The 25,742-nt window shown below is 29.9% G+C and overlaps 1 protein-coding gene across 1 annotated transcript; it reads right to left on the reverse strand.

The window, feature by feature from the left end:
* Nucleotides 1–499: 499 nt before the first annotated feature.
* On the reverse strand, nt 500–25,742 carry LOC142323569 (malate dehydrogenase, mitochondrial-like). Its single transcript, XM_075363375.1, has 7 exons — nt 25,582–25,742; nt 17,964–18,158; nt 15,264–15,431; nt 9,674–9,799; nt 4,618–4,755; nt 4,305–4,493; nt 500–1,351 (listed from the first exon to the last, which is right to left on the reverse strand). The coding sequence occupies exons 1-7, from the start codon at nt 25,663–25,665 to the stop codon at nt 1,223–1,225; spliced, it is 1,029 nt and encodes a 342-aa protein (XP_075219490.1). The 5' UTR covers nt 25,666–25,742; the 3' UTR covers nt 500–1,222.

Here is a 25,742-nt window from a genome sequence, read left to right on the forward strand (position 1 = left end):
GTCATTGTGAATAAATTTTAACAAGCTTTTCACCTCAAAAAGCAAAAACGTGATCACTGCTCATTGTTATTAATTCACAAACTTCAAGAGGACTTACCACTGTAAAATGAGATTTTGAGGTCATAAACAAAAGAATTTTACTAAAACAGCTGATCAAAAGTCATCACAGGATTACCAACCTACTATTCTGAAAGTATCATAACCCTCTTACCAACTGTTTTGCCTTCACATATATTTGAATCTTTAATTATTGAAATGCCCTTGTAATTTGTAAATTGGCTCCAATGTTAATTCAAAATTATTGTCCAAATAGGTGTTGATGCCAATGGTTGAAGAGCGATACGTACTGCTTCAAATTATAAAGAAGAGAACAGTTTATGAGTAAAAAATTAAGGAACTGACAAAATGAATCAGGAATTTATATCTTTGAGCAGAAAACAAATTTTCTAGTCCAAGCAAGTGAAACAGAGTCGGTAGTGTAAAAATAATTATGTAAAACACTATTTTAATATTGATTTTATTTTCCATTCCACAAAATGCTATGTAACTTAAAACTATTAAACGAACACAGGTGTTATCAGTTTTATAAATATCACTCTAACAGTAGCTATCTCATAATTAAATGAATTATAAAATTTTGGAATCAAATAAATTAATTAAATTTACAGTAATTACAAATTCATCAATGCATAAATTTTATATTTAAAATTCTGCTTAAAATTATTTACTTTAATACTGAAATCACATCATATAAAGTTAGTTTGACAATCATACAAAATAAAAACACAAAAATCATACAATTTTGATTTTATAACTTTTTTACAAAATTTAAATTAAATATCTTATTACATTAAGTCTTATAGTAACAGCTGTCAGAGTATTTTGTTCACAGTAAAAGCCATATATCAATATCAATTTTTACAAACAAAAATTGAATATCCATTACATAACATAAAATAAATATCATACTGAAAGGTAACTATATCACATTAATATTTGGTATGTCTGTTACTACTTACAAACAAAAACATTATAAACAGGAAAAATTTAAACAATGTTAAATGCTTATTAGGTCTTCAATGATCCACCAAGCAATTGTGTTAATGTATTAAAATACATTATACAAACATTTTACATCTAACATAATCATTATAATTTTGAAAATTACCTTAAAAAAATTTTGATACTAACTGAATAAAAGGATGTTATTTAATTACAACATTCAATTCTTGTTTACAAAGTCCTCACCCTTTTGAATATTCTTTTTTAATTCTGGAATGGCTGCTTTCAACAGTTCTGTTTCAAAGTCCGTTAACTTTCCAACACCAAGATTTTTAGCAATGCCTCCAGGCTGCAAAATACAGAAAAAACCATTTGAAAAACTAAATAATCTCTCATTTTTATGCTGTTTTAACTGACAAACAGGATTCCTACTGTGAAAGAGTCCTTTAGTAAATTTGAGTGGGTTAGCATTTTTTATCTGAAAAATGTGTTACAAAACAAACTCTTTCAGATAAAAGTTCAAGATAATGATATTATGGAGATCATAACCAATATGAGCAACAGGAAAGACATGATAAATAATGTTCCTTATAAGAATATGAACAACAAAAGTTAATTTGAGAAATCTCAAAATTTTAGATAAAAAATCTGTGAATCTGTAAAATTAATAACTTATTAAAATTAAATCTAAAGTATTAGTTTTATCTTTGTATGAATATTTATATTTATTTTAACACTAACAAATATCAATGAAATTCACCCCCAGCACTGTCTAAATCAAAAATCTAATTATGCTTCACATTAAGGAAAATATATATTTTCAAGTATAGAAAACATTTAAATATGAGAAATCAATAGCAACAGATTTTTTTATGCTCAAAAAAGTACAAAATAAAAAAACAACAAAAATTTAATTAATGAACAACTGTAATTTAAACACACTGACACACATGACACGGAGGTCATGGTCTACGCCAATGGCCTGGCGCTACGGGTTTCGTGGAGGAGGTGGGTAATAATGCCATAAGAATTGCCAGCCATGGACTGAATGAGTTGGGGGTAAGGCTGGCACCCAAAAGACCAAAGTCCTGGTCATGGCGGGCAGAAGGCGGTTAAGGGAGATCACCCTACAGGTGGATGGCACCCGGGTAGCGGAGGTGGAGAAGACCAAATACTCGGGTGTTTGGTTGCAAAAAAAACAGGAAATATGATGAGCATGTTGTCAAGAAGGCGGAGAGGTCTGTGGCGATGCTGGGCAGGATTATGCCCAGGTCTGGGATCCCCAGAACCGCAACAAGAAGGCTGATCATGTCAGTGACCATCTCAATTGTGTTGTACACCGCATCCATGTGGGAAGAGACGCTGCATGTAAACAAGAATGTAGCAAAGCTGGAGGTCATGCAGCACAGAGTGGCAATGCAGATCACAGTGGCGTACAGGATAGTTTCAAGGGAGGCACTCCAAGTACTGGCAGGGTTGCCTCTGATGAAGTTACTGGTGAAGGAGAGATCCCAGAGGCACAGGGGTATGGCGCCAGGGGAAGCCAGGAAAGGGTAGGTGGACCTGGAGGCTATTACGGGGATCCGACTGTGGCTATGCAGAAGGCATGAGGAGCTGAACTACCGTCTTACTTGGCTCCTCAGTAGCCAAAGCGATTTCAAATTTTATCTGCACAGGTTCCACCTACATGAAGATCCTGGGTGTGTTTACTGCAGGGAAACAGACACACTCGAGCATACCTTCTTCGACTGTGGGAGGTGGGTGCCGCTGCGGAGAGACCTCAGGATTCTCCACCTGATGCCAGATAAGATACTGGAGTACATGCTCAGGTCCCCCTGAGCCGCCTCTTCCCAGAAGGAGTGGCGAGTTGTGACAGAGCTCACTACTCGTATTCTCTGAGAGAATGAGAGATATAAAGGGAGGCTGTAAAAAAATATATATAAATGAAGCGTAGCACACGTAGCATAGGGAGGCAGCCCACATAATTTGGGCACCTTGGCTTACCCACACACAAGTCCAGAGGAGTTGAGACTACCTGATGATGGCAAATGGAACCCTCAAGTGATGAACTCTGATCGCGGGGGCTAGGTTTAGAGCCGGGAAATGTAGCCCTCCCACCAACGGACATTTTGGCTATCCATAAGAGGTCAGGATGTCCTGATGGTGTTAGAGGGGAACCTGATGGGTAGGGTCCTGTCAAGGACTACAGATGGGAACAGACAACTGCCAGGAAGACATCTCCCAGGGCTGTGTAATGCTTAATTGTGAATCCAGCACCAGGAGGGAAAATGGTGAGATACGAGGTTTAGTCAGTAGGGCGTAAGCACACATACACATCTAACATCTTGCGAAACCTGTAGCGAGCCCAACACTCTGCCTGTAAACGGGGTTCCTCCTATTCACAAAAAAAACTATGTAATTTTAAATTATTTTTAAAGTTTTATAAAAAAAAGCAAATTTTGATGAAGCAGTGATCAATGTGAAAGAACTAAATCTGGTAGAATATAAATAATTTGTTTAGCCAACCTACAGTAACAGAAATTGTGAGAAAGCAGTTAATTCAATAATTTTTGCAGCTGGCCAATCATTTTAAAGCTTATGCCTCCAGTATGCTGAGAAAAATAGTAAAAATTTTCTGTAAATATTTTTAAACTATTCTGTAACAAAATCAAAACATAAATTTTTTTTTCTAAATATTTAAATCTACAATTTTATTTCATTGGTATGAAGTTTTTTTACAGTTTGAGTTTTTATTCTTGTATACATACATGTTCATGATTCTCATCAAGTTTATAAGTTCTATTTTAATCATAACTGTCACAGTAGTGCACAACAATAGAAGATGTAATGCAATTTTTTTTTAAATTTTCTATTTTAACTGTTTATAAAATATGAAAATGGTACAGAAATCTTTAAATACTTTAAACCTATAAGTAGCACACAAAGATGTAAGTGATAAATCGTCATTACACCAAATATGTTAGAAACTCAGATTTTACCAGTTACAGGTAAAAATGATCTACTTTTATTTCATTACTTTCATTTCATTCTTATAATCTGTTCTATGTAAACATTTTGCTTTATATATATGTATATATAAACATATAAAATAATTATCAATAAAATCTTATTTTTGATAAAATGAAATTTTTTAAATATTTTTGTTAATATGGGCATGTTCCTTGTTCCAGTGACAGGAGTTAGCTTGATATATCATTTGTGTTTGTGTGTAAGCGTGCATATGTGTATGCATGGATATAAAATAATAATTTAAATTGGAGAATAAACAAGAATATACTTACTCCCAGAACAATAGGAGTTGAAAAGTATTTTGCTTCAGTAACATCTGATTTGACAAAGGCACATTCTGTAACAGATTCTCCTTTCAATGCACGGCACAATGCAAATGCAAATTTAGCACCAGCATATGCCATTGAAAGTGTAGCTGAACCGGCTCCAGCTTTAGCTTTAACCACTTCAGTACCAGCTTCCTGAAAATAATTACAGATTAAAGTTAGTATTTCAAATAATAAATAAACTGGCACTAATGATGTAAGGAATTCTAATGATTTTAATACAAGATTCTTTATTTAAATCATTAAAAAAAGACCGTACCTGAATTCTTTCAGTGAGAGCTTTTAACTGATCCTTAGGGAACTCAACACTTGGTTTTGCCTGAGAGATAAGTGGAATAATTGTTATACCAGAGTGTCCTCCGATGACAGGAACATTTACATTGGTAGGATCAAGACCCTAAACAAAAATAACACTTATAACATCAGTTGATAGTAAATAATAAAATAATAGGTTTACAAAAATAATACTCTTAAGTAATATTAAAACTAAATTCCATAAAAGACAGACCATTAACAAAGCATTCAAAAATACTCTGTGATAACACTGATAGATAAAAGAAAATTTTTTAACGTTTCTCTAAGTGTGATACCATTTCTTGAATTGCTTTTTTGCGTACATTACAGATCTGTAAATACAATTTTTCTATCATCCTTAGTTTTATATAAATTATGCTTCATAAAAAATTACAGAAAGATATAGTTAAAATCTGTAAAATTTATAATTTTGCATGGCCATACCTGTGTTAGAATGATTTCGCTGATGCATTTCTTTTATAAATAGCCTCAGGCACATCCCGAATTAATGTCAAACAGTAATCAGCTAGCATGTTAGTATTCCATTTCCCTTTATAGCGGCTTTCCATCACCGAAATGTCTCGGTTGAAATGTTCACCATGTTTGTCACTTACGTCTCCAAGGTTGTCCAAGAAAAAATTCAGTTGCGAGTAAAGAAAAGGTATTTTCAAATACATATTACATCCCATAACTCTGTATGAAGTAGGAAGTTGATTAACAGTATTGTGGTAATTGTCAGATTTTTGTTTGCCGAGAAAATTTTTGCAAACGTCTTTAAATGAAGCCCACCCAAGTTGTACTTTCTACATTATTTAACATTGAGTTAAAGACATCATTTTTGACCACCTCTCTTATTTGAGGACAACAAATATTCATCCTTTAATTTTTCCTTTACTTACATTCAGAAATTTCTGCCTGATGTAAAAAAATCCGAGACTATCTTTCTTCATTGCTTTTACAAAATTTTTTATTAGTCCTAGCTTGATATGGAGAGGGGGTAAAAATATTTTTTTAGGTTCAACAGAGCTCATGAATAATATTTTTCCCATTTGGAGTTAAGTTCTCTTGTTTCTTCCATTCTTTGGTAACATAATGTTTATCCTTAGCTCGGCTGCCCCATTTGCAAAGAAAACACAAGTACTTAGTACAACCTAACAAAATAACTATAACTTTTAAATCACCACATATGTTCCAGCTATGTTTTTATAATTTATTTTTTCAAGAACGTATTTCATCGCATCATATGTCTTTCAAATTAATACGATTGGTATCAAAGAATATTTTGTTACCATTGTGTAGTAGAACCACTTTTAAACTATACTTGGACGAATCTATGAGAAGGCACCAGTCCTCAGGTTTATGAACTTGTTCTAAGTGCAATAAACCAAATTATTTTCATTAATAAAGTACTGAGAAAGTTGTTTTTGTGACTTTGAAAGCCCAAAATTTTTTTAATTTTTTTGAAGTAAATTCCAACCTTGCAGTCTTGATCCTAACCGTTCAGCTTGATTTTTTGATAAATTTAACCTAACCAAGTCATTTAATTCACCTTGTGATATAAGATGTGGCTTATTGGAAGATAATTCAAAATTGAAATCATTGTTGTCTTCTTCAGTACTGCCTGATTCTTTATCAATGCTTTTGAAACATACATTCACAGGTGGCTCAGGAATGGAATAACTTCACTGTGAGGTACAGGCCTGATTGCAGTTTGCAATGAAGGATATTTTACAGTATGTTTAGATTTTTAGAAATTCCAGATGCACTTGTTAAACAAAAGTAACAACTGGGTTATATGATCCTTCGGTTCACGCCAAACCATAGGTTCACCAAATGGGAAAGCCTTCCGTGAACCTTTCAGCCACCCTCTTAAATATACAGAACGATAAGTGCATACTATATGAGGAGCCCACGTCTTATCCTGATCCCCAATTTTACACTGAAAGTACAAATGATATGCTTTCTTAATTTAAGGTGTAATGTTTCTCTATTTGATTTTACGGTAAACTCACCACATACATAACAAAAGGCATCCACATCTTTTACACAATTTCGAGGTTATAACACTGTATTGTTAACAAACTTAAGACAGCAATAATACTGAACAAAATTAATTCATTCCTAAATCCAGTGCTTAATATAAACAACAAGCTGTGATTTCAGCTACATGTTTTGACCTGCACAGACATGATTAATCTTGTCCATGAAGGCTCACTCTTCAGTATTAGACATGATGTCATAATGTGACTATGATATGATGATTTAATTCTTAGTCTAGTATTGTTTATTTATAGCTTACAAATTATGTTAACAAAGTTAAACAATAAAAAATGAGCTAACAAAATGCAATATAGGAACTTAAATGTTAACTATACGTTGAAAAATGAAACAAATCCTTTAAATAAAATTTATACATTTTTTTAAAAATAGTAGGTGAAAGATTCTAAGTTCATATTCATTTTCAGCATAAAAAACAGATTAAAATCATGTATCACATGTTAGGAAACTAAAATTATGTTTATCAGTGTAATCAGAATACAATAGCAAGCTATGTTCCCTAGCCTAACAGCTCTGTACCTAAAACTCTGCAAAAATCGTTCTATAATAAATAAATAAAAAATTAAAGATGCAATTTTAATGGTATAAGTTAAGTTCTAAATATCAAATATACATGTACACCAATTAAGAAATTTTACTCTGAGTATAGTCACTTTAAAAATGTTAACAGAAAATCAGGTTGTTTTAAAGCAAGAAAACGTGGTTGACGTTCAATAAATGAAAACTGATAAGAAATTTTAACAAATGGGACAGAAAAATAATTCTAATGAAATTTGTTTTTTTAAAATTAGGAGATAAATGAATTTTCCAGGATAATAGTCCTACAACTATCACCCAAATATAAACATTTATAATAGTAAATCCAAGTATAACATAAAGATACATAAATAATAAAACAAAGGCAAATAGAAAAAGGGCCTTTATTGCAACAGCCTTAAACATAATAACAAATGACAATAATTAAAATAATTGCCAGAAGATCTGGAGCAGATGTGTAATAGATAGACTTCTGTTCTGAGAAATTAAAAGTCAAATACTATTATTAATATCCAAAGCACAACTAACAGACTGCTGATTACAAGAATGCAAACAATCTATCAATTTTACATATATCTTCACCTTAACAGTCTTGTGTTTCTGGAAAATTCAATGCAGTGCTACATAATGTATTCAGTCAACAAAAGTATGGAATAAAGTCAGTAAGAGTACGGATGTACTGACTGTACATCCATACTTTCATTTGTTTATTATGTAGCTGATTTGTACAAACAAATCAGCTGTTTAATAAACAAACTGGAATACAACTGGCTGATATAAAAATGAAATAACAGATTTAAACATTGAGGGATTGGCAGTTAAAAAGGTATTAATCATTCATCTATCTAGGAGTAGTCTTGGAAAACTTAGAAACATAAAAGTAATTGAAATATAAACAATTGAATATCCCTAAGTAACCAAATTCCTAGTTACTGAAGTTAAGCTACTGCATGATAATTTTTTCAAGTAACATGTGATAATATATTAAGTACCTTCAACCACCAATAAATGCCAAGAGCAGACAAAACCATACCCAAAACTGTTTAAGCTCAGCTGATTTCTGTAGTTCAGCTGTGGTTCCTGTAGATTTACAGAAACCAGTTTAGTAAAGTAACTTGGCTGTAGGCATTTTTACCTTACTTCACATTTTTTAGTCTATAGGGTACTACTCCCCTGAGACATTTCAATAATTGCAAAACCATCAGATTATAAGGGATACAGTTTACTACCTTACCCACAACCTATTAATAATGTTATTCTGCTAAGTGTTCTCACTGTAAAAGTCTGGAAATTAATAAAAAGTAATAAGCAACAGAATGTAATAGAGATGAATTTTCTGGAGAAAGAGCTGGTTATCTTGCCTGGACCAAATATAAAGTGAAGGATAAGAGTATTAAGCAAAGTAGTTCAGTGGTAAATCATTACACAAATGAAACAACTTGCATGACTTGATCAATGTAAAAAAAGATGACCTAAGAAAATTTTCTGGACTACAGAGGTTAAAAAAAATCCCTTTCAGCACATCAGAAGGCAAAGGTAGATTTCACCGGTGCTGAATAGGAGATAACAAAGATTTCCACCTTAAAGTTAAGAAAAACTTCAAATTTACTCAGTACAACAATGTTGCATGTGAAAAAAAGTTTCACATGTTTAGCATACAAGCCCCATCTTCTTACAATCCCAGCAACATTTTGGTCATCCCTTGCCATAAGGGTTGGTCATATCAAAAATTTATTTTATACAAAAGTTTTAGGTAATGTTTACAGGACTAACGAGCACTTTAAACGAATTCGATACAGTGCCTATTAAGGGAGGTATAATTCTTTTTTTGTCTTTGAAACTCCAATTTTTCCACCCCCTGGGCCAATGGTTGGTGATATCAAAAAACTTTACTTAGATAAGTTTTAGGCCCTCATTCAAAGAATAGTGGGAACTTCAAACGAATTTGATAATTTACTTAATAAGAAGGTTATAGTGATATTTTGGTTTTTTAAAAAAGCCCCCCACCCCATTTCCACCCACATGGTCCGATTTCCCCCCCTGGTCCGATTTTCCCCATTAAAGAACTTGACCAAGATTTTGGGTCGTTATATTTTATGTATCAATTTGAAAGTGATTGGTCCAAAATTACGGCAGTTATCGTGTCCACAAGAAAGTGAAATATGTATGTATTTCACTTTCTTATATAAATAAATAAATATATATTATATATATATATATATATATATATATAAATTAACTTTTGAACTGACTTGGTTTTGGGATCTGGGGGATGTGAAATGTAAAGATGTCAAAATTTCCCAGAAGTCGAATCATAGTACCCATTGCGATAGGTACTTTCTTATGAAATCTATCTAACAAGAGGCTATCCAGAAAATAATCATTTATACAGTAACTAAACAGCAAGTAACAACAGAATTAATTACCTTGAGCTCAGCAACAAATGTATTAGCTCGAACAATATCGAGTGTTGTAACTCCAAAAATTCTGTTAGGATCATACACACCGGCTTTTTTTAAAACTTCTGAAGCAATTGGAACAGTACTGTTTACCTGTAACAAACATATGAATAAAAAAATAGAAAATCAATAATAAAATAAATTTTTTAACACAGCAAACATATTTCAGGAGAAAGTTCTCAGAAATCAGGCTTTTAATAACTTCTAATACTTTTCCCAAACAAATAAAATTAATTATTTTTAATGTAAACATGTAAGCACTGTATTAAAATATATTACTTTTATTAACGTTAACATTAAGTCAAGTGTTAACACATACTCATAAATAAAAATTAGAAGTAATTTTATTCCACAATTTTAACAATATAATTACAAAATATATAAATAATGAATTGTAAATACTTTCAGAAAGTATTTACTTTCCAATTCTATCTTAATCATTGAAATCTACAACCAAAAATGTTTTCATAACTTTCAATCATTTAGATAAATTTAATGATCTAAATTCTTGAAAAGGAACTTATCTTTTGATTAAAAAAAAGATTTATTTACAACGATTTACAAAAAAAAATAATAATAACAAGTACGTGTTCATCTTTAAGTAAAAAGATAAAACCAACACCGATACTTAAAAAATCATTCAATAAGAAGTAAGTATAAGCTACTTCCAAAATTATAAGTTTGTAACAACCATCATCAAATTTAAAATAACTGAATAAAAATTATTTTACTCTGTATGTATATCATCATTCAATAATGGCAAGCCTCTTCAAAAGTGCAATTTTCAAGAGCAGTATTCAGTGATATTTTGATATTTCTGTGGTTTCAGAGTTTATAAGACCGTATGAAATTTCCTCCCACATGTTCAAGCAAAATAATAAAAGTTATGTGAATAGAAAAAATTTTTACAAGCTATTATAAATAGTTCAGAAGTGGTCACTGATATTTAATATACCAATTTTAGCTTTCAATTCTAGCTCTGGAATTGTGCAGTGAAGAACGTATTAGGGGGACAGATGAGTCAAAGCAGAAAGAATTCTTGGAAATTCTAGTGTACCAATGTAGTTAACTCAAATATTCAAAACAAACTGAACACAGAAAATGGGTATTTTTAAGTAAAATACATCTTTAAGTAAAAAGATAAAACCAACACCGATACTTAAAAAATCATTCAATAAGAAGTAAGTATAAGCTACTTCCAAAATTATAAGTTTGTAACAACCATCATCAAATTTAAAATAACTGAATAAAAATTATTTTACTCTGTATGTATATCATCATTCAATAATGGCAAGCCTCTTCAAAAGTGCAATTTTCAAGAGCAGTATTCAGTGATATTTTGATATTTCTGTGGTTTCAGAGTTTATAAGACCGTATGAAATTTCCTCCCACATGTTCAAGCAAAATAATAAAAGTTATGTGAATAGAAAAAATTTTTACAAGCTATTATAAATAGTTCAGAAGTGGTCACTGATATTTAATATACCAATTTTAGCTTTCAATTCTAGCTCTGGAATTGTGCAGTGAAGAACGTATTAGGGGGACAGATGAGTCAAAGCAGAAAGAATTCTTGGAAATTCTAGTGTACCAATGTAGTTAACTCAAATATTCAAAACAAACTGAACACAGAAAATGGGTAGCATGCTCCAAGATAGTTTATCAATAATCATAAACTAGACTTTGTATATGTAGGAAACTTAAATAACACTATTTTAATGAGAGATGAATCTTTGGAAAAAAAAATGGTGACTTGTGATGAGACGTGGATCCATCATTATTAATGAGAAATAACAAATCATTGATTGGAATGTATCACAGTTTTCCAGTCAGCAAAAATCAACACTTAAGTGATGCTAACAACTTTTTGAATCCAAAAGGTCCAATTTTTTTAAAGTAATACACAGAGAAAAGAAGTGACCTTCTTCACGTTACTGTTTGTTTATACAATGCGCAATCATCACCTAAAATCACTGACAAAATTAGGCTAAGAGCTTCTGTTGCATTAACAGAAGAATCTATTTCAGTCTTCATCCCAACAGATTTCTTTTGTTTAGGTCCCAAGATATATCTAATTAAGCAATAAGAAAATGATATAATTCTGGGTAGGATTATGTTAAAAATAATAGGTAAGTTATTTTAAACAGACCGCATAAAAACAAACCATCTGTCTCTTTACTTACTGAATAACCCCCAGATATGCATTGATGTCTTCCTTGAAACCATCAATTCAAAGGATGTAAAGAATGGCTGTAATTTTAGGTTAATTTTAATTTATGAAACAAACCACATGCCAGTAGTATGTAGTCATACTTCTGGCTTAAATAGAATAAATAAATATTAAGAAAAGAATAAATTAAAAGTATCATTAAAAAATTTTATTTCAGTTTTTTTCTCAATTTTACATCTATTTCAGCAACTCTATTTGGAATTTAAGCAAAATTTAATTTGCTTTCACATTAAGGTGTTCAAATTCCTTTAATTATTTAAAACGAATGAAACACCAGTACGTCAATTACTTTCTCATTTTAATTATCTGTTAATTCTCTTTTACACTCCACAAATATCATTTAGTTGAGATAATGAAACCCTCTTATTGAGCCTTAGCTAAGGCAAAATTAAACTCACTTTCACAAAAAATATACCCAAAAAATTCCAGGCTTTATGATATCACCCTATGTAAATTTATTTTTAGGGCAGTTAATTGTAAATTGTACTAGACTAACGTAAATGAAGATTTAATACAACAAAAAAGAAATTTTTCTTTTTTAGGAATTGAGGTTATTGTTTAGTAAGTTACAATTTACACATTCTAATTTAATCAGTAATTTGACTTTAGTTTTTTTCACTTTTATGTCTTCAGTGTTGCATCATGATGAAAAATCTTGTTGTTTATCAAACTTAAATTAATATAAGATAGTTAGTAATTCTTAACTAAATATGTTTTCTTTTTAAATTTCTGTTTGGTATTATTATTAAAAAATAAACTTGATAAATAGATATCATTAATGTTTGTATTTTCAACTTATCTTCTCAAATTAAAATTAAATTGATAGGATGGTGGAGGGGAATGAAAGAGCAAAAAAACAGCTTCTTCACAAACTCCTAATGTATTATCTTATCATAAAATTTGCTTTTTAAAAAGAGATTTATTTACTTTAACCTTTCTTAAATTTGATAATTTCAAAAACCGGTTTTATTTTTCTATTATATAGTAAAATAACTGAATGTAAAACTGACAATAGAAAAAAAATTGATCATTCATAAAAAAAATTAAAAAAGAAACTAATTTTTGAAATGTTTTCATGTAATTTCTTCATTTATTTATTACTGATTGAACATTTCAAAACTGACTGATGAGTATGAAAAAAATGATAATCTAACAGCAACATTTAGATAAATAAGTGTGCTAAATATTTACGTGCAGTAAACACGATATTAACTGTTGCACAGTGCTCCTTCTGGCAATCAAAAAGCTAAATAACATGACTTATTTCTCCTAGTAGTTATTTTATTCCGAGTGAAATAAATAGTTTATTAAAATCAAAACATCATTCACTTATATGAAGTAAAAGAAAGGTAACTTTATATATAATTAGATAAGGAATAACACTGAAACTAAACAGTGGGATCTGGGAATGTCATACAACATTGGGATTGAATTATTCTACTATCCTGGAATAACAGACTGAAAAAAAATATAATTATTCCCACAATAAGCATTTTAATCTTAAAAATCCCTTTCAAGTTTATTATACTAAAATACACACATACACAAAACATATTTGTCCATATAATTAGATTAAAAAATATCCAATACACACACACACATGTGTGTGTCCAATATTATTTATTATTATATGTGTGTCCAATATTAACAACTTAACGACCAAACACAGTAACAGATAAAAAAAAACTAATATCAATGGTCGGCTTTTCCAGGATCCCGCATCATCAGTTGATACACAAATTCTGTAACTGCATAAAACAAATATTAAAAAACTTGGAACTTACCAATAAATACTTGGTTAACCAATAAATTGCAAGCTTTTGGGTTATTGTTAATATCACCCAATATAACCATTATATTACAATTTTTATAACCATTTGTATTTATTTATTTTATAAAAATAATTCAACCAAACTTAAACTATGCTAGCTACCCTTGACTAATTAACACAGTATTGTTCTGAGTATTTAAATAATAAATTCAGTAATTAGTGCAATTATTTATTATTTAAATAACTTTAAAAATACTTCAACGTTATGGGATCATTATGGTTATGGTTGACAGGCTAACACGTAAGTACCAAAAACTTAAATTTAGAAAATATAAAACACTATTAATAACCACAAAATCTGCATGAATAACACAATTCCACGGCCATTAATCCAAGGAAACCCTTTTTAGGTTTTACCTGTTACTATATTTGGTGATTAAGTAATAACACATACAGCTGGAATTTAACCTACATGTATTTCAGGCTTTGTTGTTCAGTCCTTTTAGACTTTGAAAAGTCTGAATTAAAACTAAATTAAAATACTTCAGAAGAAATGGCAGAGTGGTGTGTTATTACAGTTCTGAAGCAGTACATAGCAATAATTTCAATGACATAATTCTTACCCTCTTAATATAATTATTAAATACTTAGCAATAAAATCTATTAGATGAAAAAATAGAACAGACACTAGAAAATTCATTGGTAATTTTTTTCATTCAAATGCAAAATGTAGAAGCATTTGTTGCAAGATGTAATCCTTCCAGAGTAAGGACACAGCCCTTTCACATGTTTGTAGATTTTTTATTTTATAGTTTAATTTTTGGTTCTTATGGTTTTTTCAATTTTTGTTGCTATGGGTTTGAAAGATTTTTCTTCTTAGCATCTACCATTTTATATTGAACAGCTGTTTAAAAAGAGCTACACATGGTGAAAAATCCCTTTCTATACAATATTTTTTTTAATGATTTTGTCTAAATCAGGAAGTATAATTTGCTTACTCTCATCTAATTAGCAACTGTACACCATCAAAACAACATATTCTTGACGTTCCATAAAGGGTTAAAACACATTCTGAAAAGAAGTCTTGACTAAAAAAAATTAAGTTTGAAGTATTTTCAGTGATGTAATTCTCAGGAGAACAGTCTCCTGCTTAAAGTAATGCAGTTAAGGGAAAAGATAAACTTAAGTTCTGAAATAAACTGATTTCTTATGTAAGATCTCAGCAGCAAAAATAATATTCCTGAATCAGAAGTAAATAAACAGAAAAATATACAACTTGACTTCTGAGCTTGCACTGGATCAGGTGAAATGTGAACCTCAGATAAAATGACATGGGAAGGAATAGTCATACAATTACAAAAGGCATTTAATTTTATAAGTAGTAAATAGGTAAGATTTTCAAGTAAAACAGCAGTTTAAGAATTTCGGAAAAGTATAACATAAAAAGTTTTTAACTAACACAAAACTGTATAAATGAGACTGGTAGCACTCTAGAAGCAAGTATGTTCTTATACAAACTTTTTTATTTTAAGATACTATGAATCACTGAATATACTTACAGGGTTAGAAATTATTCCAACTAAAGCTTTAGGAGCAACTTCAGCCACTGCTTGAGCAAGATCCCGAACTATAGAAGCATTTGTATTAAATAAATCATCTCTTGTCATGCCAGGTTTTCTAGGTACACCAGCAGGAATAATTATCACCTCAGCTCCCTTTAATGAGTCCTGAAACCCACGCAAGCATATTATATTAGATAAATTTTACATTTAAAAAGCATTTAACCATTCACTATTTGACACACTTACCTAAAACGTGTCAATTTCTTTTTTTCAGAATAAACTGAAAAGTACCAGAATAAAAAATCCATTTTTACATGGATTTACTTTTATATCACTAAAAAATTCAGTGCATAAAATACTTTAACAATTTTTATTTTAGCACTGGCATAGCTCTTAGTTATACAACACAATAATTTATAAACATTAATACTTAAAGAGAAAATATTTTTGTTACACATTATTCCAAGTTAAATAAAATTCTACAAGCAAACAATTGTAATACCAAATCAGGAAGCTTGTAAGTAGGAAACCTTAACTTACATTCACTAATTACACACAAATTTTAATACAAAACACAGCAAACTATTTTGATAAATGGTATTCAGAATACATACGCATATAAATTATCACATCACCACACAAAACTGCACCTACAAATAAAATTCTCTCCTACAAATAATAATACATATTAAATAAATATTACATACACATTCAAAAATTACAATACTTAAAAATTTTGATTCATAAAATCAAAAAAGCTAATAACTTATTTAAAAATTATATTAAAAAAAATTTTCAGCTCTTGAATAATGAAATACAATATTACTGGGTAGTTTTAAGAAGTTCTTCTTTCGTAGATTCTCTCCATGAACATTATTTTACACAACTGGTTTTTAAAAATTATTCACCCACTAAAATAAAATAACACAAATATAAAATAAGTGAAATTTTCTGCAATTAAATGTGCGTATATTAAACACAATGTGTTAATCATTTTCAATCTGTGCTTTTAATTATAATAAAATGTTTAATTTGAACTTCAACAGATCCTAATATTTGACGATACTGGTCTTTAAATTTTACATATTGACAGCATTTCTTCCAGTTATGTAAAGAGATTTTTTTCAAATTCTGATTTAGATTCTTTTTAACTGGCTGAAATATAACATTATGACATCCAATCCAATTTTTGACAAGCCCATATTAGTTCTATGATATTTGAATCCAAGTAATAAATCAGTAAGCATAACACAACATGTCCTTCTTTTTTATAAGCTGTTCATCCAATTTGAACTTTCTGATTTTTTCTTTATTAAGTTTTATTAACTTGTAAATTTTCACTTTTAACATATCTTCCCTACAACTGATTATATTTTTCTTTAGCCAACCTATCATAGAACTTTTGTTTGATGAGATGTTTAGTGACTTATCATCTCATGAGTTGTTTCTTGAGTCTTATGGTATGGTGCATTGTAGATTATCCCTACACTATTTTTGGGCAAATTATAGATACGTTTTTCTTTGGCCCACTAAGAGAACCAAGTGCAAATCATCTGTAAGTAACAAACACCTGAGGATGGAGATGATTACCATAGAGCAAGATAGTTAGGATGAAGCCAGTATCACCTTCAGCATGGATAACTACCATTTTTTTTCAAAATTAGAACAATTCCAACACATACATCAAGCACGCATACTTGTTCATAACATAACCATGGTTTTTGTAATCAGTGCAAACTCAAAACATAGGTCCCATCAAAAATCCAATGAATCTTCCTTCACCACAACATTAAGTAATCTCCCTTAAATAAATGCATTTTATATTATGTCAGATTTTTTCAATAAAAATTGATCTATTTATTTTGAATTTTTTTCCATCTAAAACCAATTCATGCCACAGAGTAACTTAGAGCTACTTTTGGCATCGGTGAAAATTCCATTGCTTTTTAATTTTACAGCAAATTTTTTACAAAGAAGACAAGCAACCTTCAGTGAACAAATGGCATTGTTAAAATTGTCTTATATACTTCCATCAGTGGTTTCTGTTTTTGAGGTGACATTAGAATTTCAATGTTAATGACTTTCTATTAATTCTCTTGACACATCTTTTACAATCCAGTATCACTTGCAACACATTCCTAACAATTTTTTTTGGGTTCAATAATAACAATTTTAATTTAAATTAATCTTAATTTAATTTAAATGTATTTTAAACATTTGTTTGGACTTTAGATTTATCAGTCAAAATTTTATAACATTTACTATAACTTATTTCATTTGCCAAAACAATAAAAAGTTAAGCGACAAAAAATAAAAGGGCGCAGGCGTAATATAGAACAAAAATTAATAAAAACAAATACTAATACTACCTGTAGACAAAACAAAACCAATATTTAATGTACTGCACACTATTACCATGGATGCAGAAAACTTAATATTATTCCTACAAGTAAAGAAAAAATTAAGACAAAATAATATTTATTCATAGTATTATAAGACATGAGATTAGTAACATCGTGCTGCTAAAACTTAAAATGCATAGTGGTGATGAATCATTTTATTTATTATTACTAATCTAGTACAGATTTACTTTGATTATATTGTACTGCTGTGTAGACAAGGGTATCAGAGTAGTAACAACCAATAGTTTTCATCAATTAAGTACAAAAATTAAAATTACAAATCTACTACACTTACTTTTAGTTGATCGGGTCCAACAAATCCTTTAACTTTGCTTTTCGTTTCTATGTGGCCGAGATCAGCTGCAACACCAGGAGTATGAACAATATCGTATAGTGATAATTCAGTAACAAGTGGAGACTGCTTAAGCAATAAGGATAACGGTTGGCCAATGCCACCACTTGCACCACAAACAGCAACTTTTACATTGGACTGAAAAGTTAAAAACCAAAAAATTAGTTAAATAGCTTAAGATAATTAAAAAGCAGAAAACATCTAAACGCACAAGAAATAATGGTATTAAGCAAGCAAAGGGTAAAGTAAATAGAAATGATCTGTATTTTAAGTAAGGTAAAATCGAATCACTATCCAAATAGAGAACAACTAAACATAGTACAGAATCTGTCATCTTACAAGTAGTGATACTTTTGTTACTTCCCAGAGGACTTTACTGGGAAGAACATCAGTCAATATTACATACTACTCTCAAAGATCTTAAAGTATAGTGGAAACATTACACTTTAAAGGGACATAGTTTACCATCTTGCTCATAATCCAAAAATATATTAACATCGGGGCACTATTATAATCTGAAGTATAAAGCAGAGTTAACCAAGCAAGATTTATCTGCAGCAACACTTTTATCTTTCACTATACAATTATACTTTTCTAATGTTCTTTTAGTTCTTATTTTGAGTGATAAATCTGATTTTGATTAAATAATCCTTAATTTTATTGCAATAAAAAAGGTATCCCATTTTTTCAAAAAGTAACCAAAACCTTTTTGGAGAATAAAAAAAAATTGGGATGTAAGATATTATCACTGAAAGAAACAGCAATGAACACTCCAAATTAATTTAAACTATTCACTGAATATCAAAATTGATTAAAGACATTTTTGAAAGAAGATACTGTTATTTCAAATGCTTTTTCATCTATTTACGCTAAAATAACAGAACCTGTTTCTTTTGTACAGGAATGGCATCATTTACAAAAATGTATAAAGGGTTACACGAATCACTTTTAATTAGAATTTAGGAAAATGACGATTTTTGTTTTGTTTTAATCATTGGTCACAACTAAATTTTTAACTCCAAAAAGAAATCAGCTTATGTTCAATTCTTATAATAAAAAAAATTAATGACAGAACCATTAATATTACCTTATCATAATTGACCTTGAGTATCACAATCTTAGAATTAATTAAAAATAAATAAAAGATTAACAGGTTAACCACTGCATACCCCAGTAATTTTGATCATGCAATTTTGTTAACTGAAAAAGTTTATCTATTTTCTTCATTAATAATGCATATCAACTTTTTATATATGCCATTCAAAATATTTTTTTATATAAATTCATATCTAACAAGCTAGCACTTTCATTGCATAAGTTCAGACTAGCATCATCAGTAATTGAATAACATATGACCTTTATTAATTTTCTTACAAGTTTATCTTCAGTCTCAATTAATAATTTATATCCTTTTCCATAGTTTTACAAAGCTTTTTTACATTAATCATAATTAATAGCTAAGAAACATTAAAACATGTTCAATATGGTAGAAATAAATTGTACACATGATAAAAATAATCATTTTATAATGAATGATTTTTTATATCCTCCTTTATTTAATTCTCTCTCATGTTTGATTAAAATAAAAAAAAACCTGCAAAAGATGAATTAATTTAAATACATACAGTAAAATTTCAATCAAAAGCCAGAGGTCAGGTCCTGTACTGTTCCAGTCTTGAGTACAATACAGAGTTATTTTACAATTATAACATTTTAATCATTAGATGAGTAGGATGGACATTGTTCATCAGAATTACTACTTTTTGAACTAAACCTTCTGGTGCCAAATATAATCTCATACCAAAAGCTTTGAAGTCTTGGGACCAGTACTATTAAAACATGTTCACCAATCATTCTTTTTTTTTAAATGGCATTGACTGCAGTAGTCATCAAGCTGTTAATAGATGCTGACAGAATTAAGTGTAACTGAAATCTCAACCTATGGTATAGTATCCTCACTTTATACCATTCACTTTCCAGTATGCTAAACTTTGAAAAATTTCAGGTGTTATGAAACAATCAAATTATAAAGAATGTAGGTTACAGTCTTCTCCAGAAATCTCCATTATGAAGATTGAACTTATTACAAATAGAAAAATAAAATATTGTTTTATCAAAAAAAAAAGGTTCTTCATTATTTTGTATTATCAAAATTATGATGAAAATTATTTTAAGTGCTTAGATTAAAGTAAGTTTAAAATTAAATCTAAACCTAAAAACTAATCTTGTGTAGATGAATATAACCAACATCGTTCAGGCGATATAAATGAATATTTTAATAATGTAGCCTACTTGTCTTTCTCCTTTTTTTTTAAAAACTGTCTTTAGTGTTAACCTTTTTAAATCTATTTCAATATTTTATTATATAAATTTTTTCTTTTCTTTTTTCTAATTAAGAAAAAAATTATTTGTTTTTTCCTTTGTGGGGGGGAATTTATAAGAAAATCCAACTGTTTAAATTAAAACTTTAAATACACCAAACACCTTTTGCCAACTTTATTTAAAAAAAAAAAATTAAATCCAGAATTAGACAGCTGATAATGATGAACCTAAAGTTTCTTTCTTCTGTAGCTAATTCCTTAACCTATTCCAAGGCAGCTTTGGATATTTCTTTAATTCTACATAACTAAAAAACAAACCTCAAAACTTAAAAAAAAAAAAATTATTTTGGATACAAAATTCTATAGAAAAATGTAGCGGTAGAGTAAGGATAATGTACTTCACAGTTTCACTGCACAAAGAACTACCTATTTCAATACTGATGTTTACAACCTAATCTCTATTCAGATCACCAGGATGAATCTACTCTTTCACAAAAATCAATTCTTTTACAATATTTCAATCATTGCATAAATATGGCAAAAACACTCATAGCAAAAAAGAATCTCATAGTAGAATATATGATCGTATGGTAACTCTAAGCAATTACTTGATCAACTTAATTTTTTTTTTACTTTAATATACCATACTAGATATGCTTAGGATCAGAAAAACATAACATTTAAACGTCAGAAACCAGGTTTGGATAGCAGGTGATCTGTGCAAGGTCAAAGTCCATGTCATTTCATCATAACTCTATCAATTAGCGATCAGTTTTGTGAGTTTCAAGACCTGTTCAGATGTTATTCCATTCTGTGGAGAGAGGTTAGGGTTAAGGTTAGACTTTTGTGGAGAGAGGCTAAGGATAAATTACCAAGGTATTACCAAGGATAAATTACCAATATTTAACACAAACTCGTAGGACACTTGGACAAATTTATATTTAACTGGAAATATAGTCATTACAAAGAGAGAGTACACCACATGTTCTGCACTAGATAATCACCTTATGAAGAGCATCATCAGTCATCTTCAATGGCTGACACAAAGTCTGACTCCGATGACTATTACGGTTAGTTTATGATTTACTCCTCTCTCCACAATCTAACTCTAACCTTAAACCTAACCTCTCTTCACAGAATGATTACCATATAACCAGGTCACCATAACTCACAAAACTGATAGCAAATTGACTGAAGTGCTGATAACGCAGCATGGACTTTGACCTTATGTGGGTCACCAACTGACAATCCTGCTTTCCGACATTTAAATATCGTGTTTTCCAGATCCTAAGCATATCTACTAGTATATTAAAGTATGAAAAAAATTAAGTTAATCAAGTAATTGCTCAACACTATCAATTATATTGATGTCAGTCTAAATATTATGGAAGGAATGCCTGTGTTACTTTGTGTGTGTAAACAAGAATCCATATTTATTAATTCTGTAATCCTTTGTGGCTGTTGTTACACAGAGGATTACAGAATTTCACTACTTAATGATGATTAGTACAACAATAATCATGATTAAAAAGGAAAAAAATCATTAATGAAAAGTTAAACTTTTTAAAATTACCAAATAATTTTAACTGGTTTTACTTACACTGAATTTGTTCTTGACCAAAAAGATGTACAATATTATTTTCTAAATGATCAGTGCATTTTATACAATTTTTAATGCAATTTAAAAATTGAAACATGTATATTGAAATGGGCCTCATTTTGCTCAATTTCATGAAATTTCTTCTTATTAAAAAAAGGTAGCATTCTAAAATGAAAAGACATCAAAAAATGATGCTCAATCAAAAAATAGTGTAAATCTGTAAGAGGATTCTATATTTTATTACAGTAGTTTGTCTACCATTAATCCTTTGTGCTCGGGTGGCCAGCACTGCTGACCATATGTCATTCCCCATGATCGTAAGGTGCAGTATATTGTAAGTGCTCTTAGGTCGGATGGCCAGCAGCGTTGACCACAGCTGTTTCTCAGTTAGCTTGGCCGCCAAATTGCCATCACCACGTCAACTTGTGTCATGGTTTGGTTTACGTGCTGAAACTGTACAAGGGTCTAGGGTTTTAACATTTAAAGCCAAATATAGTTTTAAAGATCAATACTGCATTTATTACATAGAACAGCAATAAAACTAAGAAAAATAATGTATATTTCACCTTACATAATTATGGAATATATTAAACAACACTTGCTAATGAAAACCTACTAAAAAGTTGCTGTGTCCTATAACTACTTTTTAAAGGGTCTTTTCTATACAAACTAGTCTTTTAAGCCTTTTTGCATATGATATTTTCCAAAATATATGCCTGTATACAGTCCTGGCTGAGATTAACATGTTTTGCAAAAAAATTTGCTCCTTTTTCTTGCTCCTCTACCACTGCGGTCACTGCATACCACACAGTCCTTAGTTTTTCTGTCTTCCATGGGATACATTATGTGTAATAGATTTCTATTAATTTGCTCTTCTTCTTCCATATCTGGTGATAGGTTTCTTTTTCTCACTTTCTTTCTTTTTCCTGTTTAGCCTCCAGGAATTACCATTCAGGTATTACTTCAGAGGATGATATGTATGAGTGTAAATGAAGTGTAGTCTTGTACAGCCTCAGTTTGACCATTCCTGAGATGTGTGGTTAATTGAAACTCAACCACCAAAGAACACCGGTATCCACAATTTAGTATTCAAATCACATTCACAATTCTCACTTGCCCACCAACTGTTTTACAAGTTCTTTTCTAAATTTTCTTTGTCTGACTTTTTTATTTTTAGGTTTTTCTGCATAAAAAATTTCATGATAATCCAGTTCACTTATTATTTCATCAGAGTTATCAAAAAATATGTGGGATTCATTCATTTTTAAAGCCTAATAAATAATGAATAAATACTAAATCACAAAATGAAAACACAGCACACTAAGGAGTGGAACATAACCATAATTTAACTTGACACTGGATATTATTCAACGCTGCAGACCTTTCAAACACAAACTTTATATAGTTCACTATTCCTCCACAAGATTTCACCAATAAATAGAGATGATATGAAGACTTATAACAATTTCAAAATACAGTTTGTAAAATGGCCAGTTGTGTTGGCCATTCAAGTCAAGAGCAAAAACATTAATGAACAACAGTGCTGGCCATTTGACCAGAGAGGACTATGGCAGTAGAAATAACTATGAGTTACTAAAGAAATGGTGTTGGCCAGCACTGGCCACACAAGCTGAGAGGAACTTACTTAAATGACCCTTCCAACTTCAAAGAGTTAAATTTATAATAAATGATAATTACAAAAAATGTAAATATGATAAGCTTGCTTACATTTAAGCGTACACAAAATATGTTTACAATGCAATTATTAAATTTTACATAAGTTTAAATAATTCAAAATAAATGACAATAATGTTACATAAACTGACCACAGAGATTTATATTGAGCAATCTTTGTATCAAGTTTGTAGTTGTTCCTGCTGCTGATATGTCTAATTCTCCTCATATAAATTCAAATAAACTGTTAAACCTTTAACTAATAAACCTTTTTCCTGTTTTTCCTATAAGATAATTTTCTGGAACGGAGAACTATCAGATAATTAGAATGCAGATTGTTAAGTTTATACTGTAATAGAGTTAGTCTACTGTAAACAATATAGCTAGCTAAGCTTAGGATATATTTCCAAAAGTACAATAACAGTAGAAATCCAGCAATATACTCAACACTCAAAACATGCACACTCAGACCAACTAGAAAATTACCTTATTCATCCCTTCACTGGCAAACAATAATTCCTAATATAAATAAGCAAACTTAAATATTTTTTTTTAGAAATGTGCATTATTAAAACTAAGAATTATTATTTTTTTAATCTTTACATTATTTTTTATGATTGGGAAGTTACACCAATTAATTAAAAAAACATCCACAAACAGAACATTAACAACAAAAAATTAAAAAAGAATTTGTTTCTATGTTTTAAAACAAACCATATACTAAAACAACAACTGAACATGGTAAATTGCATAATAAATAAAATAAATTTGTCTGTTATATTATCATATTTAACTTAATTATATTTAACCTAATTAAAATATCCACTAATACGGTTTATTAAGTGTTTTACTATTTCCACAAACCACAGTAAAACATACACATTTGTATATGGTAAAAGTAGGATCAAACTTTTTTCAACAGCAAGATTTGGTTACCATTCTCAATTTTGTAGAGCATGACAAAAAACTAAGCTATAAACTACATCTGTATATAAAAATTTAACAGAATTATAGAAAAAGAAATACACATCAACAAATTTAAACATTGAACATAAGACCAAAAAACATATAAAATAATAAAGATTCATTTTCCTTTGAATAAACATTTATTTCAATGACAAAAAAAATTTAACAGCAAACCGTTTCTTTTTCACTTATCACTACTGTATCTGACAAACGTTTAATAAAGAACGCAAAAAGTTGACTTATTTCAATTAACTATTATAGCTAACCCACTAGGTTGGTCTAGTGGTAAATGCATCTTCCCAAATCAGCTGATTTGGAAGTCAAGAGTTCCAGGGTTGAAGTCCTAGTAAAGGCAGTTACTTTTATACAGATCTGAATACTAGATCGTGGATACCGGTGTGCTTTGGTGGCTAGGTTTCAATTAACCACACATCTTAGAAATGGTCGAACTGAGACTGTACATGACTACACTTCATTTACACTCATACATATCATCCTCATTCATCCTCTGAAGAAATACCTTAACGGTAATTCCCGGAGGCTAAACTGGAAAAAGAAAAGAAAGAACTATGGCATAACTGGAAGAGAAAATGGCAAATAATTGAAAACTTCCAGCTTTGAATGCAATCAGATTCAAAAAAACCATTGGCCAGCCATAAACTTAACTTGGGAGAATATATTACGAGAAAATCAAACCAAAAAAACCATACATCTTCAATATATCCAGCTGGTCCTTGCTTTCTATAAGAAACTATAGCAAATGGTACAACCTAAAATTAGAAACATAACCTATAAAGATTTAACTTTTCAATTAACTAAAAAAAAGGGGGCTTAACATACCTTAAAAAGCAAACTTAATTACAATAAGAAGTTGGTTATTAATTTCTTGAAATTCAAAAATTCAGAGATTATAAATTTAAAGGAATACGAATAATATCAACTACAATACAGTTACAAGCATAATTATACAATATTATATAGTTTCATAACTTTTCCTCACCTGGTTTGAAGTAGAAAATTTATTTGACAATTTTTGTAGGTCAAAAACCAACCTAGACTTATTTCTGATGGCTGAGGAAAACATGACTACACGAAGAACAGCACGAGTGCACGCTACACACTTGGGTACATGTAAGAGAAGGAACGTAGAGGTCGAATAGA

Source organism: Lycorma delicatula, chromosome 4 (assembly GCF_047948215.1).
Source record: "Lycorma delicatula isolate Av1 chromosome 4, ASM4794821v1, whole genome shotgun sequence".
Classification (NCBI taxonomy): Eukaryota; Metazoa; Arthropoda; class Insecta; order Hemiptera; family Fulgoridae; genus Lycorma; species Lycorma delicatula.